Source organism: Lathamus discolor, chromosome 4 (genome assembly GCF_037157495.1).
Source record: "Lathamus discolor isolate bLatDis1 chromosome 4, bLatDis1.hap1, whole genome shotgun sequence".
Lineage (NCBI taxonomy): Eukaryota > Metazoa > Chordata > Aves > Psittaciformes > Psittacidae > Lathamus > Lathamus discolor.
Genome location: NC_088887.1, coordinates 9,628,803 through 9,646,370, shown reverse-complemented (window position 1 = coordinate 9,646,370; position 17,568 = coordinate 9,628,803). Strand labels below are relative to the sequence as shown.

The following is a 17,568-nucleotide window of genomic DNA, read 5'->3' as shown; positions in this document are numbered from 1 at the left end:
CTCTGCTCTGGTGTAGCCAAGGACGGGGCATGAACCAAACAATCCTTAGCATGGTGGATGGGAGACACAATGGGATGCTTCAGAGGTGGAGGGCTTAGCTCTTGCTCAAGCACCTCCAAAGGGGTCATATATGGGGAAGGAAGGTGATAGACTGAGGCAGGGAGAGCTTGTTTGCTCTCTAACAACAGTTTGTTTGGTGATATTTAAATGCCAGATGAATTGTCAGATTTGGAAATACTGAGTCAGCTTTTGGGAACTGACTCCTGGAAATGAACTCCAGTGGTGTTTCAGGCAGCATTCCCTGGTGATGGAGGTCGCCACACTGTTCAGCAGCTCAGTGGGCACGTTCTCACCTGTAATGCGATGGTGGGAGCTCCTGGATGACATTCTGAATTCGTGCCAACTGCTCGTCCTCGGGGAAGCGGGATACTGCTTCCCTGCGGAGATAAAGGAAACAGTCCGCCCTGGCAGTGCACTCAGGGGAAAAGGAAGAGAGATAAGGAGGGTCACACGAGACAGCCTGTCTCAGAGGGAATGCTCTCTTGCTATCTTACAGAGCTATTGGTAGAAGCTAGCTTGTGAGAGATCTGCTGCGCTGTTATTTCATGCCTCAGTACATCCTTCCCAGACATTGGGACACAGTGGTCAGTGTTCTGGGGAGAGGGGCATTTAAGGACTGAGCTTCAATTAGGAGTTATGCCCTTTCCTTTTTCCTTTCCTTTCCTTTTCCTTTCCTTTCCTTTCCTTTCCTTTCCTTTCCTTTCCTTTCCTTTCCTTTCCTTTCCTTTCCTTTCCTTTCCTTTCCTTTCCTTTCCTTTCCTTTCCTTTCCTTTCCTTTCCTTTCCTTTCCTTTCCTTTCCTTTCCTTTCCTTTCCTTTCCTTTCCTTTCCTTTCCTTTCCTTTCCTTTCCTTTCCTTTCCTTTCCTTTCCTTTCCTTTCCTTTCCTTTCCTTTCCTTTCCTTTCCTTTCCTTTCCTTTCCTTTCCTTTCCTTTCCTTTCCTTTCCTTTCCTTTCCTTTCCTTTCCTTTCCTTTCCTTTCCTTTCCTTTCCTTTCCTTTCCTTTCCTTTCCTTTCCTTTCCTTTCCTTTCCTTTCCTTCCTCCCTCCCTCCCTCCCTCCCTTCCTTCCTTCCTTCCTCCCTTCCTTCCTCTCTTTCTCTCTTTCTCTCTTTCTTTCTCTCTTTCTCTCTCTTTCTCTCTTTCTCTTTCTCTTTCTCTCTTTCTTTTTTTCTCCCTTTTTCTCTTTCTTTCTTTCTTTTTTCTTGTTCTCTTTTCCTTTTTAACTTGGGCAGGGATATGTGGAATAGAAGGAAAGAGAGAAATTAAAATAATGGGAAAATTGAAAAATTGCGACCCCTTCTTCCCTGAAACTGTGTTAAAAATAAAGAAGATCATTCAAGCCCTGTGTCATGAAAACAGCTTGATTATACATGTTTCGTATCCTTCAAAAGAAGCAGTATTTTGGCTGTCACATGAAGACAGCTGTAGGGATTGTTCGTGTGAGTTTGGATCTTTTACAATGGGTGAAGCCTTAGCAAAATCGCTGTCCAGGTGGATTAATGCATTCTTACACTCAGGGTTAGACTAAGTTAGACGGAATCAAGGTTATACATCACTGAGTAAGTGCCTACAGACCAAGAGCTTAGTGAGCCACTGTAAGCTTTGGTCTGCATTCCTAGGAGTTTACTGCACTGGTATTCATCTGCTCAGCTATTCCCTTTCAGTATTTGTGCTGGGGAAGGACAAACCACCAGTGAGTTCAACCAATGCATGGCTGTCTGGAAGCTCCTGCCCACCCTACTGCCACTGGGGTTTGGAGCAAGTTCAAAGAAAGATGCTGGGACCCACGCTGCAAGCAGAAGCTTTGCCTAAAGACAGACGTCAGCACTGCTAGGACAGGAAAGGAAGGAAATAACCCGTCCCAAACCACCCGCTGCTTAAACATTATGAACCTGAAATTACCAGCCACAATGAGAGAAGCATCTTCTTGTGTCAGTCACTACAACATCCACAATGATAAGGCTGCCATCTCTCTTCTGGTCACCATCCTTTTCCCAGCAAACCACTTCTCATGTACAACCACCAGCAAACCAAACATTGCCAGTTGAAAGCCCAGAGATGGATATGAATCATGTTTTATTTCCTAACACTGGGAATTGAGAACTATGACCTCTGGTTTGAACTTCTCACTGGTATGCTGGCAAAAGAATATGAGTGAGCTCACTGGTTTGGTGTACATGACATGCGGATGCACTTGTTTTGCCCAAATTGAAGGTAAGCTAACACCTTCTAGTATTCTTACCCATAACTATAGCTCCTTTTTTGAAAACAAACCAAAACCAAAACCTATTGCAATGAGCCCAGAAATCCTGAGTATAAGAACTTTTGTGATCTCTACACAAAGTTTCCAGATGAATGGCCTTGGCCAAAGATGGTTATGGACAGAAATATAAACTTCAACTGGTGTTGCGTCTGAAATATTAGATTTCAATTAGATCTCACATGGTATATTCTTTCCCAGTGCTAATTTTCACTCTCATATTTAACTTCCAGGTCTCAGAGACTTAATGCTTAGACAGCAAGTGAATATCAGCTTCTTTAAGGTCATGACCCATTCAAACTTCTGAGACACATTTCGGACCCGTACATGTGCATTTAAAAGCCGAGCCCCCCTCCAAAACTCAGGATTACAGCAGAGCATAGAATTCCAGGAAGAACCAATAACTCCATATATTACATGTCTGTTAATCAGAGTATGAATTCATGTAATTTGGGATTTGATTTACTCCACTGGTGATGCTGGTAGTGCACAATTCATAAGCACTGGTTTATTCCAGAGAGAAGGTAGGCTTGGCCTCCTATAGCTGATTTGCTCAAGGGAGTACATGGTCCCTTTATGCCCAGGCTAGAACAAGCTAAGCAGAGTCAACTTGTCTCTCCTGTGAAACAAGCACCCATCACTAGAATGGCAAGCTGGAGAGCATGAGAGGACATCATTTTGCAAAAGTTAATAGCCAGTGAGGTCATGACTGGGATGTTCCATCCATGAACTTGAGACAGTGATGACCAAAAGGCCAATCCCTCCCCAGGTCATTAAGAACTTGACTTTCCTTAGCCACAAATGTCTGAATCACCCTGGTGATTCAAAGTGGAGCCTATCCCATCTCAGAGACAGCTCCAACTGAGTCAGGCTGGGATTAGCATACATCCTTTACTCCTACCAGTGCCCTTCTGCCGAGGCACAGCTGCCACCGTTCCCTGTTCAGACACCCCACGCATACACTCGCTCCTAGCAGGTTTGCTGCTCCTTGGGGAATTGGTCTTCTTTCTTTCTTTCCTGCTGGTATCTGACTGTGCTTCCTGTCAGCTGGGTTACCCATTATAAATCCCTACTGAGCAGACTTAGTGAATAATGGATTTTGTGGCCGAGCGGACAAACTGAAAAGCCAGAGATTTAAAAACCCACCCTTTTAGGTCAATCCAAAGAGATAACATTCTGGAGAGCTGGCACAAGATGTTAAAACACAATTGTTCCAGGCTGACCAAAGTATCACACTCAACCGTAAGTGTAAGAAATGCTCATTTAAATTTGGGGCCCTTTAACCCTTTCCTGAAAGACATTTTCTTTAAGAGCTAGATGTGTTGATTTAATGTTGAAACATTTCTTTTAGAAAGCATTTCTAAAAGAAACATTTGGACAGCTACAGAAATGTCTTCCCTTTTGTTTTTGAATAAAGCTATTTACCAAATGTATCTACCGAAAATCTGCAAGTCATCATCATCCCCAAAGTGCACTTTTCAGCAAACATTCTCTCCTAAAAAAGTTTCCATCTAAATCTTCATGGTTCCTTTCGAGCATTTCTCTTTCATAAATCAGTAGCGATAGCCAGAAAGACAGCAGCCAAATAGCTTCAACAAGAATGAGGCTCATCAGTAACTGTGAATGGTTGGATAATACTGTGTTTTCAAGATTCTATTCATCCTGACTGTCTCTAGGATAGAGATCCTATCTGATATTCTCAGGATCTCTATATCCTAAGGATACAGGTCAATTGTTCATATCTGCTCAGAATTCTGACTGGAGTTTCAACTATGCATCACCTTGAAACACAGACCAATCTTACTTAAAATTTGTCATTGAAACAGCAAGATGCCTAAGACTATTGCGTATCTGTCAGGCATCACAGTGAGCCAATTCTCAGCCCACGTTCCCTAGCTCAGCTGTAGTCCCTAACAACTACCTGACTTCTTATAGTAGGCTACTGTTTGGCTCATCCCGTCTTTGCCCTACAGCAAGCCCCCTTGCACAAATCTGCCTGCATCTTCCCACAGCAGGCAATAGGGAGCTTTTGGAGAATGCCTTCTTCTTGTGTGGATCCCATGGATCTCTCTCAGCCTTCCATGCCATAGCAGTGCACCTGAAGCTAAGGTTGATTGCCACTTCCCTTTTCATTTGGACATGAGTTTGCAAAACTCCTCTACAACATCACTGGCAATGTCTGTCCCCTCCCAGCAAATGGGAAGGAGTAGGATGACAAGAAATCCCTAACAAAGGACGGGTGTTTCTAAAACTGAGGAAACAATCCCATCCACCCATCCCAGTTGTTTTAAGAAGTTGGTGGATTCTCATAGCTGAAAATCCACTCCTCTGGCATGAAAGATTTCAGCCTGAATGACTGGATTTAGATTTGTTGGTGCCATAAACAACTGAAAGTGGATTTAGAGCAGTAAGAAGCAGAAGACTATAACAACAAGCATAACTTGCTGAACCACCTTTGCATAAAATACTGTCATCAAAATTAGCCAACTCTCTTAAATAAAACGCAGGCTTTGTGCTCTTATTTTTCAGCTCCCCCGCAGTCTGCTCCTAGGCTCCAACTGTATCCATGTATAATCTTGTTGTTTTTCAGAACTGAGTAACTGCTCTTTGAATTATAATCTCTTTAAACAAGGTTAGAGATGTCTGCTTGGCCAGCTGCCACTTTCCTCTGCCATTTGTATTTATGACATGATCGTGATGGACCTGATATGCTGTAGCTGGCATAACCTGTGTCATCATTTGTGCTCTGAGAAACTCTGTGGAAAGTGCTGCAGATGCAGAAAACTTGGTGCTTTACACACAGGCTGAGCAATCAGTTTGTGCAGGCATGAGGGACTGTTGGAGGGACAGGGACAAGGAAACCTCACCCTTGTGATTATGATCATAAGCCCCAGGTGATCCAGAAGCCTCTCAGTGATGGACAGTAATGAGAAAAAGCGAATGAGTAATTCTGGGAGGAGGTGTGCAGTGGGGAGAAAGAGTAACAGCAGGGAAGTGATGCAGTGGAAAAATGAGCAAGATGAAGCAGAGGAAACAGCAGAGAAACTGAGAAATAAACATGTAATGCTGAAAAGAAACAAGGACGGGGAAAGAGAGCCAGTACAAGACAAGAAGGGAAGAGCACTGAGGAGTATTTATACAGATGCACAAGAAGCCAGGACACTGGAGTGAATCCCAAACAGCTATCATGGAGGAACCTGAAGCACATCCACACTGCTGGAGAGGAATAAGAACAGCAAAAGGGTCTCACCGTGAATTTCTTGTAGAGCTCATAAGTGAGGAGAGGGTTGGGCAGTTCCCTAAAGTACAGCTTGCAGAGTGACCCCACGCAGTGGATGTCCTGGAGGTAAACTTCCCTTGTCAGATCCGGGCATTGATCAGAAACAAACTCTTGTCTGAAACAATACAGAAACATAACAATGTAGGCAGTAAGAGCTGTAGCATCCCACTGTTCCACCCTAAGTCCTCTTTTGCATCTAGAAGAAAAATCAATATGGAAAGCAGAGATGTTTCTGCAGCCTGGCCCAGGTTTTCTCCTGGGTCCTGTGGTTTCAACCAGTCTCTGGTTTTCCTAACATAGTCCCATGAGTAGTCCCCAAATGATATAAAGACATTGCTTTGTCTTGAAGTGAGAGAGAACAACTCAGCATTTGTGCTGAGACCCTCCATGCCTTTCCCATTAATAGATAGAGGGGGAGATACTTTTCCTGTGTCATGGACTAATACCTGAAACATATTTCCATGTTACCAGCTTCAGAGGCAGTTTGTCTTCTGCATCAGTGCAGAGCTCTGTTGGCCCCAGTGTATGCCTGAGGGACTATGTCGTGGTTTAAATCCAGCTGGCAACTACGTACCATGTGGAAATGTACCATGCAATGTGACTGAATCCTGCTGGCACGCAGACAGGTTGCCCTTACCTCAGCTTTTGGATGTTGGATGTCACTCCTGAGAGGCGGTAGATCCCATCCACAATGCCATGAGTCTCAATGAACTCTGCACAGCTCTTCAACACGTAGGGGACTAGGAGAGGAAAGCAAGAGCCCAATGAATACACGCTGAGAACCTCCACGAGTCACCACAGGGGAAACAGTTTGATGGAAGAACAGCAGAGGTTCTCTGCAATGGGAGAAATACAGGGCAAACCAAAAATAAGCCCCACAAACTGGCCATAACCAATGTGCAAAGTAAGGATACACTACGGTTGTGCCGTGCCACACTCATCGGCATACGACAATGACTAACCCCGCAGTCACAGAAACCTGATGGAAGAAAGGTAGGGTTTCTTTCTCTCAGTTTTCCTTTTTCTTCCAGAAAAAGAAGTGATTTCATTCTAATTGAAAGCATGAGGTAAAGTATGAGGTCCTGGGAACCTCCCCCCTCCGCAAGATAGAGTTCCAGCCTCGCTGAATTGTGCCAAAAGGTCTGATGGGCTTGGATAAAACTCAGAGAAGCAGTCACACTTCCATATAAGCCTACAAACCCACAGTTCAGTGCTCATAAACCCTCACAGAGGGGGTATAGAGTTCAGATAGTGATGAGATCTGCACACTGACAAAATCTGACATTAGCTTCAAATGAACTTCACCAACATAACCAGCCAAAGACTTAACCAGTCTTACAGCCGAGAGGAGCCTGAGGCACAGCATTTACATCCAGGCCTGGACCCAAAACATATGTTTATTTTTTCCCTATTATATAGGTATAGGAAACCCTCGTCTCTTGGTCAGACCAAGCCTCCCTGTCCCCACTACTATAACAACCCCTACTGTAACAATAACAGTAAGAGAGCCCTTCCTTATTAGGTGCTAGAAACTACTGTGTATTTAATGCAGTGCTTCACAGAGCCATAAGCACAAAAGTCAGTAAATGCAATAGTTAAAGTTCCCTGCTGTAATGCTGACTCTGCTGCTCTGTGCATTTGGAAAGCTGTGTGGAAGAAAACAGGCTACGCCATACATGTGGAAAGCCAGGCACAGCAACTGCTGCATCTTTGCGACACCACAGAGATAATGCCTCTGCCTGGACCTTCCCTGAGCTCTTCTGCTCAAAGTTCAGGACATATACTGACATATTAACATGTGCTTCATGAGGTGGCATCCAAAGACAGCACTCCAAGGACAGCCTGAACAAAAACCAGCTGGTACAATGTTGTATTTCTCATGGATGCCACTGAGGCCACAGCCAGCTCAGGGGTGGACTTGTTCCTACTAAGCATCCCAGGGCACAGGCCCTGGTGAGGAGGGCTCCCAGGCAGGTGCCTACCTATTGACACACTATTACTGAGCCCAGTCAGTCAGGGCAGTGCTACCCTTCTGCTCCTGACTCTTACCAAGGGAAGTAAAGAGGTCCTTCTTATGTGTCCCTTCTCTTTTGGCAGGGATACATAAGATGACAGGGATTACTTGGGAGCCTGAATGATTCAAGCAGACTCATCAGTTAAAGCAGCCTCTCCAAAGCAACAGGGAAAATTTGACTTCATGGCTTTTTGAACAGGGATTCATAATGCAGGTACATCAGTCATGCTGGGTCACGACCAAAGCCTTGGGCTGATTTTTAAGACCCTCAAGTTGTTGGTCTAAGACTAACAGGACCCAGCCTACAACAACGATGTTCATGCGAAACCACGAAATCACCAAGAGAACAGGTGAAGTCTACACAGTCAGAGCTTTGTCCACAGCAGTCATAGGGCTATATGATCTTCAAGGACATTTGAAAAGGCACATCAGTGCCTTCCAGACGGAGCATAGGGAGCATTCCTTTCAGTGCCTAGAGCACCTACTTCCTAAGAGGATTAGATAATGTGGAAGGAGACAGAGTAAAATACAAGTATGGCATTTCCTTAAAATCCTACCAAGAAAAGCCCAAGTGACACATCAAGAAAAAGGACCTTCCTATTTCTGAGAAAGACCTGATTATCTGTAACTGCAGTAGGGAACTCAGATCAGATGATGATGAATGTACATGCTAGAAATAAAATACATAAAGAAAATGGGCTTCAGGCCTCTTCTTCAATTCTGGGTGGTCAGGCTGTACCATCTTTGTGGCAGGAGCTATGCATACATGGCATGTTAAGATTTCTTTCTTGGTAGGGGTCTCTGGGAATAAATCTAATGCAAACAGCATAAAAGAAAGCTAGGCAGATCCAAGTTCACTTCAGATCTATTTGGGTGGGAGAATGGGTGAAATGCACTATGCTTCCTTGGAAAAGAACATAAAATTGATCAGGAAACCTATTTGATCAGGACAGCCACATGAAAAGGTTTGTTTAAAAATTAAACAATCTTTCTGTTCACAAACTTCATATGATGGTGCCTAGCTGCTATAAAAATGGGGTCTATGCCCACAGAGCCCTTTATTAGGTAGAAACCTCCCTGTTAAGAATAAGCACACCATCTAAAACTATATAGACTGATGTTTGTTGTGACTGACTTGGCCTCTTGAAAGTAAGACCTGTTAAATCACACTGGGTTTTTTGCTGAGTTTGAAGTTCCCTTGGGATAAGTTAGGTCAAGAGGCCTCAGGCAGGTAAGCAAACCTCTTCCACACAGAGCAGAGAAGGGTAGATCCATCTGTTGAGGACTGGTAAGAAAAAATAAGGGGCCTGAGGGGAATAATCTGTCCCAAATGTATCAGATTCATCCCATTTTTAATGGTGGGTGAAGACTCCGCAGTAGAGACAACCTATAGACTGCAGATATGCACTGAGCTCTGCCAGCATCTGTCACTCCAGCACTGCAGTTTTCCCTGCTTTTCAGCCCTGAGCTTCTCACCTATCTCTGCCAGTACTCTTCACTCATCATATACAGAGACACAGAGCCAGATACACCAAAATGTGCAATGGTTTTGTAATGTCAAAACCAAATCCCACAAAGGACACGTTTCACTTGGAACTGAAAATCACAGGCTTTGACCTCAGATCCCTGGAGGTGAAGGGACTGCATCGGCTTCCTGCAAAGCGAGCCCCTAAATGCAGAGCTTGTGTGAAACTGGAGCACAATAAATGTTTTCTTTGAGCAGGACCTGAAATTCCTGAGCAGCTCTGATCTCCTGCAAAGCTGAGTCTTTTGGGTACTTGGGGGAAGCTGAGGTCAGAGCAGCAGTGTGCAGCTCCCTTCCGTTTCCAGGGGGTTTCTGAGGTGGTTTGGCTATTTCAGACACGGTTCCTGATGAGCCAGAACAAAGGCGGGGATCAACCCTGAATGCGGGGATGCACAGACTCTAGCATGTACTTTACAACGGGATTCTATCGGCTTTACACAGATAAATCACAGAGCTGGGCTTCTCCTGAAGGAAGATTGGGCACAGATGGGGGTTATAGCAGGGGGTGTGTGTGTCCATGCAGGCACAGAAAGGGGTGGGTCGAGGGGTGTCCAATCTTAACACTTCTATAATTAAAACTGTGCTGGAGGCTTAAGAGTTGGAAGAGGCAGCTGGTGTCACACAGACCCCGCTTGTTCTGCCAGACAGCCGAACTGTCCTTGTTTAAAAATACAATAGAAACCAGATGGAGGAGGAGAAGAGAGCACGGAGCAAGGCATCAGTCAGAAGGGAAATTGAGTTATAAACACACTGCACACAAAAGACAATACTCTTCCCCTAGACAAAAATAAACCAGAAGGGCAGTCACAGTAACTTCTTCCACTCTCACTGGATAGGACCTCGGTGTACACAGACATTCATCGTCCCCAGAGTCTTTTCCACAACCGCAGCTTATGCCACCTCCTTTACACGTGTGCTACTCCTGCCAGGTCAGGTACTGTGGCTGTGACTTGTTCCCCTTACCAATTTCTCCAGTTTCCAGTGCCAGCAATAGGCACTGAGCATCTCTCCTCCCAGCATTACGGAATGGAGAGGGAGGGCTCTCCCTTCTCCTGTCTTTCCCAGCCATGGCGCTACCACCCAGCAAACCTCCCCATCAGCAAGCAAGGCGCTCACTGTTTGCCTGACTGACAAAGGCTTCATCTGGCACAAGACTGAGCGTTTTGGATTGAACCTTTAAGCATGTACCTAACTAAACCACCAAGAACCCAAGTACGAGGGAGTCCCCCCCATCTAACAACCAGTGGGAGGATGCCGTTCGGAGCTCCCACCAAAGCACCAAAGAGTGAGAAAGACCCTGCTCCAACAGGAGATGCAAGCAGTGCCCTACAGACTTTACTGCTGCCTTCTAGAGGAAACTGAGTCTCCATGGACTACAGAAGGAACCTAGGAAGGAGGTTGCTAAGTCAGCTACCATAACTTGTCAACGTGAATACTGCCTAGTAAGACTGAGCTTAAAGTTAGCTAACCTGGACTGGGTCGTGTCTTCAGGGTGCATTGTACTGAATTGGACTGAATAGCAGCAGGTTCAATTCGGTTTACTTTATCCTTCTGTTGTTCTCCCAGAGGGCTCCTTGCAAGGATAATAAAGAGTGACAGAGCTACTCAGGTCCTCCTTAGTAGTTGGTTTAGGCCACATGGAAGATATTTCACTCCCTCTCTAATTTTGTTTTAATTTTAGGTCAAGTAAAGGGAGGATGAAAGCAGACCTTTCATTTCACCTGAAATACCAGCTTTTTGATGTTTCACTTGCAGGAAATAGTTTGGTTGTTGGTTGGGTTTGGTTTTTTTTTTATTTCTCAAAAAAATGAATCCTGTGCCATTAAAAAAAAAAAAAAAAAAAAGTGAACATTTGGTTTTGTTACATATCATTATTTTTTAAACTGGCTTCCATTGCCCTCAATAGCAGTGCATGCTTCCTCTCACGCTATGTCAATAGCATGACAATAAAGGTCAAACTAGTCTCTTGTTTCAATTTAAATGACTAAATTAGGAAATACTTCTTCCTAAAAAAAGAAGTGTTTCAGTCTGTACCAAGCAGGAGTTGTTATTTTGTACAAACAAAACCAACCGAACGGTACACATTATAGAACATACTCATAGATTGATTTGGCCTTCTAATCACAGGGAAGGAAAAGCATTGTATAAATGGCAACATATTTGAGAGTCAGCATCTCTGATATGACATTTTTCTGTATTTCCTGATGCTTCCTACTTTAAATCACGAGCTTTGATGCTGATTCACTAGATTTGTTATTTATTTTTGCTGATCTTGCCTGATTTTTAGGCAAAAGGTTGGCTGAGAAAGACTCCAGAGAAGATCAAACTGTGCTCTCCTCCCTGCAGCAGTCAGAATTCCAGTTTGCCTCCCAGTGCATAGCCTTAATCCATGACAGCTAAGGGTAAATCCTGCCTTGTCCCTTGTTCTCATCTCCTTTGCCTTCCACCTCCTCCTTTTCAGCCGTGGCCAGGGATAGAAGGGATCACAGCATCCGAAATCACTGCAGAGGATCTCTCCTGCTCAGAGATGAAGTTGGCAGAGGTGGGGAAGGGGAGGGTTTGCCCTGTCTGGATGTAACTGCTACAAGGACAAAGAGAGGGCTTCAGTCTCCAGGATGTCTATGCAAACTTTTCACCAGCACTAAATTCATTTCACAGAAGAAGGAAAAATAAACTGTCCCAACACCAGATTCCAGTGTTTAGTTTGGCTGTTAGCGCTGAGCTACCACAACCCCCTGTGCACACACACACACACACACACCTGTGTTTGAGTAGCATAAGATGGCTAAACAATACCAAACAGGCTTAAAAACAAATCCTCTTTGCCTCGTCCCCCTTAGCTGCCATAAATACAGTTAAAAAGAGAGGAATAGCTGGCGCCAAGGTGATCCTGTCTGCATGGACAGCACAACTGAATCACCATGTAAGTCATAGGCTTCATATTTGTTTTCCCCTCTGCTTCTGTGGGAAAAGTCTCTGCAGTGTCACAAAGGTTAGCACAACAGTGCCATTCCCTGCAATGAAAGCACTGTCCTGAATGCATTGTGATCCTGGTAGGCAAAGGCATAGGAAAAATGGATTTCAGGTCCATCAGACGCTGTGAGCCACCACTCTCCATGGCCTGGGTGGGAAGCGGAAACACTGAGCACACTGGGATGTGGTACACTGATGCATTTCAGCAGAGCCTGCAAGCCCAGCCTGAGTTTGAATGAAGTCAATGGCACCACTATCAAGGGGTTTATTTCCCATTGATATTATACCCAGCTTACATCACACATACCTAAATAAAACATATAGGAACACCCCATTTCTCAAAGCAGATCTGACAACTGTGATGTTCCAGTGAGAAACAAAAGAGCCCATGGCAGACCTAAGAGAAAGCACTGCACAAGCAGGCACTGAATGCTGATTCTCAACCCCAGCGGTCATCATGCCCCTCTGAAACCTCACTAGTACCTTGACATAGCTGGTAAATTCTGTCATGCAGGCACTTTTGGGAAGAGGCTGTACTAAATAAGAGAATAGTTTTGTTAGGAAAACATCCTGCTGTGGGTTTCCTGCAAAAAAAGACCAGATAACTGAACAGGATATTTCCACTCCTAACATTTATAACTCTGGTACAGGCACCGCAGAAAAGAGTGACTTCGGTTCTGCAGGCAATGAGCTGTGCATGTCCTCAGCTAACCAACTGTATCCTAGCAGCTCTGATCCAAAGCATTTTGTACAGCATCTTGTTCACCACAGCACAAGCAATTGGGGTAATTCATTCTGGAGGTAGGAGAAATAGGACAACTTATGCTGTCTCAGAAGAGGGACTTGGGTATAAGTATAGAAAAGATCAGAATAGTTTTGGATCTGCATATAACATACTGACCTCTGTCTTGGTAAATTACTAGATACTATGAGGATAAGCAGGCTGTGAGACAGGAATTCTGCTGCTAACCTCATTTCTGATGACACATACAAAACCCACTACAGAATCCAAAGGCTTCATCAGCACTGATAAAGTGCGGGAATAAGCAGGGCAATGGCAATGCTGCAGCGCAAGGGAAGCAATCTGCAAGGGAAGAGTATGGCTAAGTGGGACTGAATGTTGAGCACTGGGGTGGACAGCCAGTGATGTAGGCTTCATTTGTAGTCTTTGGACTGACTGCTGTCTTCCATCAAGATCAATAAACAAGCTTATGAACTGCAGGTGTCACACCGTATGATGTTTTCCTTCCTTTCCCTGCTTACTTCATAAGCATGGACACCAATGTAAGCCACGCTAACCTACTTAACTGCTGGCAACAAAGCAAGGAAAATATATGGACTTCACGAGGGTTTTTTTTCTCTTCTCAATGGATTTTGACCTATGTTTTCATTCACAAGGGCTTCAGAAACAAGTTAGAAAGCAAACTGTCCTCAGTCTCCATCTTTTACCTGATCCTGCTAGCTGAGGCAGACTTGCTCAGTTTCTTAGAGTCCCAAAATTACTCTAGAGGTGACTTGTAAACTATTACACCCATTTCTTGACTGTAAAAAGAGTGTAGAAACCAACATCTCCCTTGACACATGGGAGCTCTTACATGGGATTCTTGGGATCCCAAAACCTGGAGAAAGGCAATTCAAGTGGATCAATGCATACTCTCTACCTGGCTGTCAGCGTTACTTTGATCCTTATTCCTTCTTAACTCTGACTTTAGTGTCTCAGGCAACAGGGAGTCCATATTTCTCTTTATAAGGAAGCCTTTTGGGGCTGTTAGAAGGAAATTCTGGGTGCTTAGATCTTGACACGCACCTGAAAAATACCAGCTTGAACAGTTTTGAAGTCCCTTGTACTGTGCCTTTCACAAACACCACCTCCATACACTGAAATCTATAGCAATCTCTATAGGATACAGAGTTTGTCTGTGGTTTCCGTGCTGCTCTGTCATGCTATGTCACCATTAGACAGCTCCCTCGTCCATTTCCATAGTGGTGGCATGCTGGTGACAAAGCAACTGGTTCACACATATTCTTGGGAGGCTTCAGGAAAAATGGTGCTGCTGGGGAAGGGACAGGGTGAAGCAAGGAGCTGGGAAGCTGTCTCGTGAGCTCTGGTGCTGCAGCTCTGGAGCTGCTCTGCAGTTCCCTCTGCCATTCCTTCCCAGGAAGTTTCTATTGACCTTTTGAAGGTGCAAGGATAGGCTGGCGGCCCATCGGCACTCCTGGTTCTCTTTCCACGCTTGCTGCATTAGCAACTAATTTACAAGCGTTTATAACAGCCATTCCCAAGCTTTAAAGCATACATCCAGCTGTGCCAGCTAATGCAGAATGACAGTGCCGGTGAGCTTAGGTGTGTGAAAAGGAGAGCAGGGGTCAGTCACCCCACGGAGAGCTCAGGTTAATGTTCGGCAGCAAGGTATGAATCAACTGAGAAGCTTGTCCTGGACCAAGGTCTCATATGGATGACAAATTACATGGCTGAACTTCAGAGCACAAATTTGCATCTCTTCCGTTAGTTTTATTTCGCACTGATGGACTGATGCAGACTGACACTAGGTTATGCAGCAATGTTCTTTCACTCACGCCTCTCTCTGATCTTGCCTCTAGGGCCTTCCTATTGGAGAGTGGTATGGCAATTTCCAGAGGTTATCCCAAATGGGCTGTTTTACGGATAGCCAACAACTTAGGGCAAAGAGCAAGGAGAATTGCTGAGGATCGTTATGTATCACAGGCAGACAGATGAGGAGCCTAAACACAACCCCATAAAAACTGCAAATGAGAAGTGAAAGGCAAATGAAAACAGACTTTTGAGAAAAAGTAAATAAGCCTTTATGATGTCAATCCAATTGAAAACAAACACGCGAAGGCACTAGAAATAATCAGTCATTATAATTTGAAGCCAAGCAGCACAAAATCCATTCCATCTTTGCTCAATTGCTGAGCGTGTATTTAGTCCCAGTGTTTTCACTACAAGGGCTGTCTGGGCCTGACCCAAAGAATTGCACTCATACAAAAAAACCTCATTGAATTCAGCAGAGTATTCCACAAGAGAAAGAAGAAATGAATCTGTTTGTCCTACTCTCTGTTACCTTTCCCGTGGCATGCAAATACTGAGTGTAGGAATGATAGGAGCATCCTCACCAGCTTTACAGGGGCTGGTTTGAGGTTCAACACAAGCAGAGAACTAAGACTGCTGCTGGCAACAGAAGGTCACCTTGAAATGCTCCTCCCAGCCCTGCTCAGAGGAGGCTGAAAACAGGTCAGTCTTTATTTGCAGAGGATTAAGCTGTGGGTGACTTGGATTGCTGATGTTTGTCTGGTGAAATGAGGTGCTGTTCTACCCATCCTAAGTAATGCCCATGGCATACGAGCACCACAGCCTCTGTGTCCCAGCAGCATGGAGAGAATTCTGCCAGAAGCAGCACCTTGGGCAGACACACAAACCTCTGTACATAAATAAATGGGTATCTATGTATATATAGCATATACATGTGTGCGCATATATATCTATGCAGAAATACATATACGCATGTATTCTTACATGCATAAAAATACATTTTTACATACATGTATTTTTACACATGTGTTTGTACATATACAACTATATTCATTTATGTATGTATCTATGTGTGTGTAAGAGGTTTCATGTGCATTACCAGGAGGCTCTTCTTAGACAAATAGCTTTTTTATAAGGTGTCAATCAAAGCCTAACACCTAAAGGTGGCATTTACAGAGTCAAAAGCTGCATAAGTCTGGTGTCATAGATCTAGGGGATACATCAGTACATGCTGGTGCTCGTGCTTGCTGAAGCTTGCTCTGCCAGTCATGAATAAGACATTGGTACAGACACTTTCTCTGCTCTCCTGCCCCAGGCAAAGTGCATTTAGCTACTGCATTGCCCTGTGTGTTGTTACTGTGCTGAAGGCATTTCTGGGTAAAGTACTTACTCTCTGCCGAGGGAAGCTGTTGTTTTGGGATGGATCCTTCAAGCATGCATGGATTTCTACATCAGCAAACCCAGAACCCGCCTCCTTGAACTGGTCTCACTCGGTAGCTAAATTAAGAAGGGTGGCCCTTGGATAGGGGTCATTTTGGCTACACCTTTTCATCTCCAGAGACTAAAGTCCACTAAAGTGTACATTATAGCCTTGTCCCCAGGGACTGTATTTTGCTTTCCATACACCAGGGAGGGTAAAGAGCTCACAATGAGGCTGCTGAGCAGCCTGGCTCCAGCATCTGGATATGGTGCTGCACCTTCAGGGCTTCTTTCAGAAACAGCAGGAAACACAGCACTGCTCCATCTGCCAGCCTTGTGGCAGATCAGCACTTCACATATGCTGCAAGAGGGTAGCTCGCCTGCTCTCGAAAGCCTGTGAGAACCATCAAGGACAGCAGAGGAGGCAGAACAGCATTTGCAGATGGTGTCACGCAGCCTCCCAGCCTTCTGGAGGCTGATGTTGGGCTGGGATTGTTTAAAAGAAAACATTTCCTGCCATGCTGTTTGTGTCTGCCTCCACCCCAGGATGTCGGCACAGGACTACTGAGATGCTCCCAGAGCATACAGCATGGTTTCTCCAAGGCTGACCTGCAGGGACTGGACCTCTGTGACTGCCTGCCAGAGGGGTTAAGGGCATCAGAAACAGAAACTGGTTCTGTCGGGTCAGAGATGAAAGGAGGCACAATATGGCTTTTACAGCAGAAAAGAAATGAAGCTGAATAGAGTATTATAGCAGGATGCTATCTTCTTATTTCCCAAAAAGGCTTGTAACCCCTCAACTAGCAGGGACAAGTCAGGAGAGATATCTACCTATACCTACAGAAAAATATCCATAGATATCTATCTATATCTGTCCTTGACAGGACAAGAGGTGATGGGTTCAAGCTGAAACAGGGGAAGTTCAGGTTAGATATAAGGCAGAAGTTCTTTACTGTGAGGGTGCTGAGGCGCTGGCACAGGGTGCCCAGAGGAGCTGTGGCTGCCCCATCCCTGGCATGTTCAAGGCCAGGTTGAACAGGGCTTGAAGCAACCGGGTCTAGGGGAAGGTGTCCCAGCCCATGGCAGGGGGTTGGAACTGGATGAGTTTGAAGGTCCCTTCCAACCCAAACCATTCTGTGATTCTATACACAACTCTTCTTTGTATTCCCAAGGCCCTCCTGCCCTCGGTGAAAGCAGTTGCTCCCATGGCTTTCCTCCCCAACAGAAAATCCCCCCAGTTCCACATGCGATACAGGCCTCTCCCTTCATCTTTCAATAAATACACATGCCAGGGGTTATCAACCTGAGGGTCATTCTCAGTGCTAACAATGGAAAAATAGCAATATCCAGCTGTTACTAAAGTAGTAAATCTGGTCACTTTGCAATCACGCTCCTTGGTTTCCAAGCCCCACAATGGATTCCTGATATATTCCATATTTTGCTCTTTGTTTTCCATTTGTCAAAGGACAGGCTCTGAACCAGTGTGAA

General features: G+C 44.9%; 1 protein-coding gene across 1 annotated transcript in view; it reads right to left on the bottom strand.

Moving 5' to 3' along the window:
* The window catches only part of ARHGAP31 (Rho GTPase activating protein 31), a 58,879-nt gene that overhangs the window by 16,483 nt on the left and 24,828 nt on the right, over positions 1-17,568 (bottom strand). Inside the window, exons 2-4 of the mRNA XM_065676346.1 lie at positions 6,236-6,338; positions 5,570-5,713; positions 354-437 (exon numbers count right to left, since the gene is read on the bottom strand). Coding sequence (XP_065532418.1) covers positions 354-437; positions 5,570-5,713; positions 6,236-6,338 — 331 coding nt within the window. The remainder of the gene's footprint in view (positions 1-353; positions 438-5,569; positions 5,714-6,235; positions 6,339-17,568) is intronic.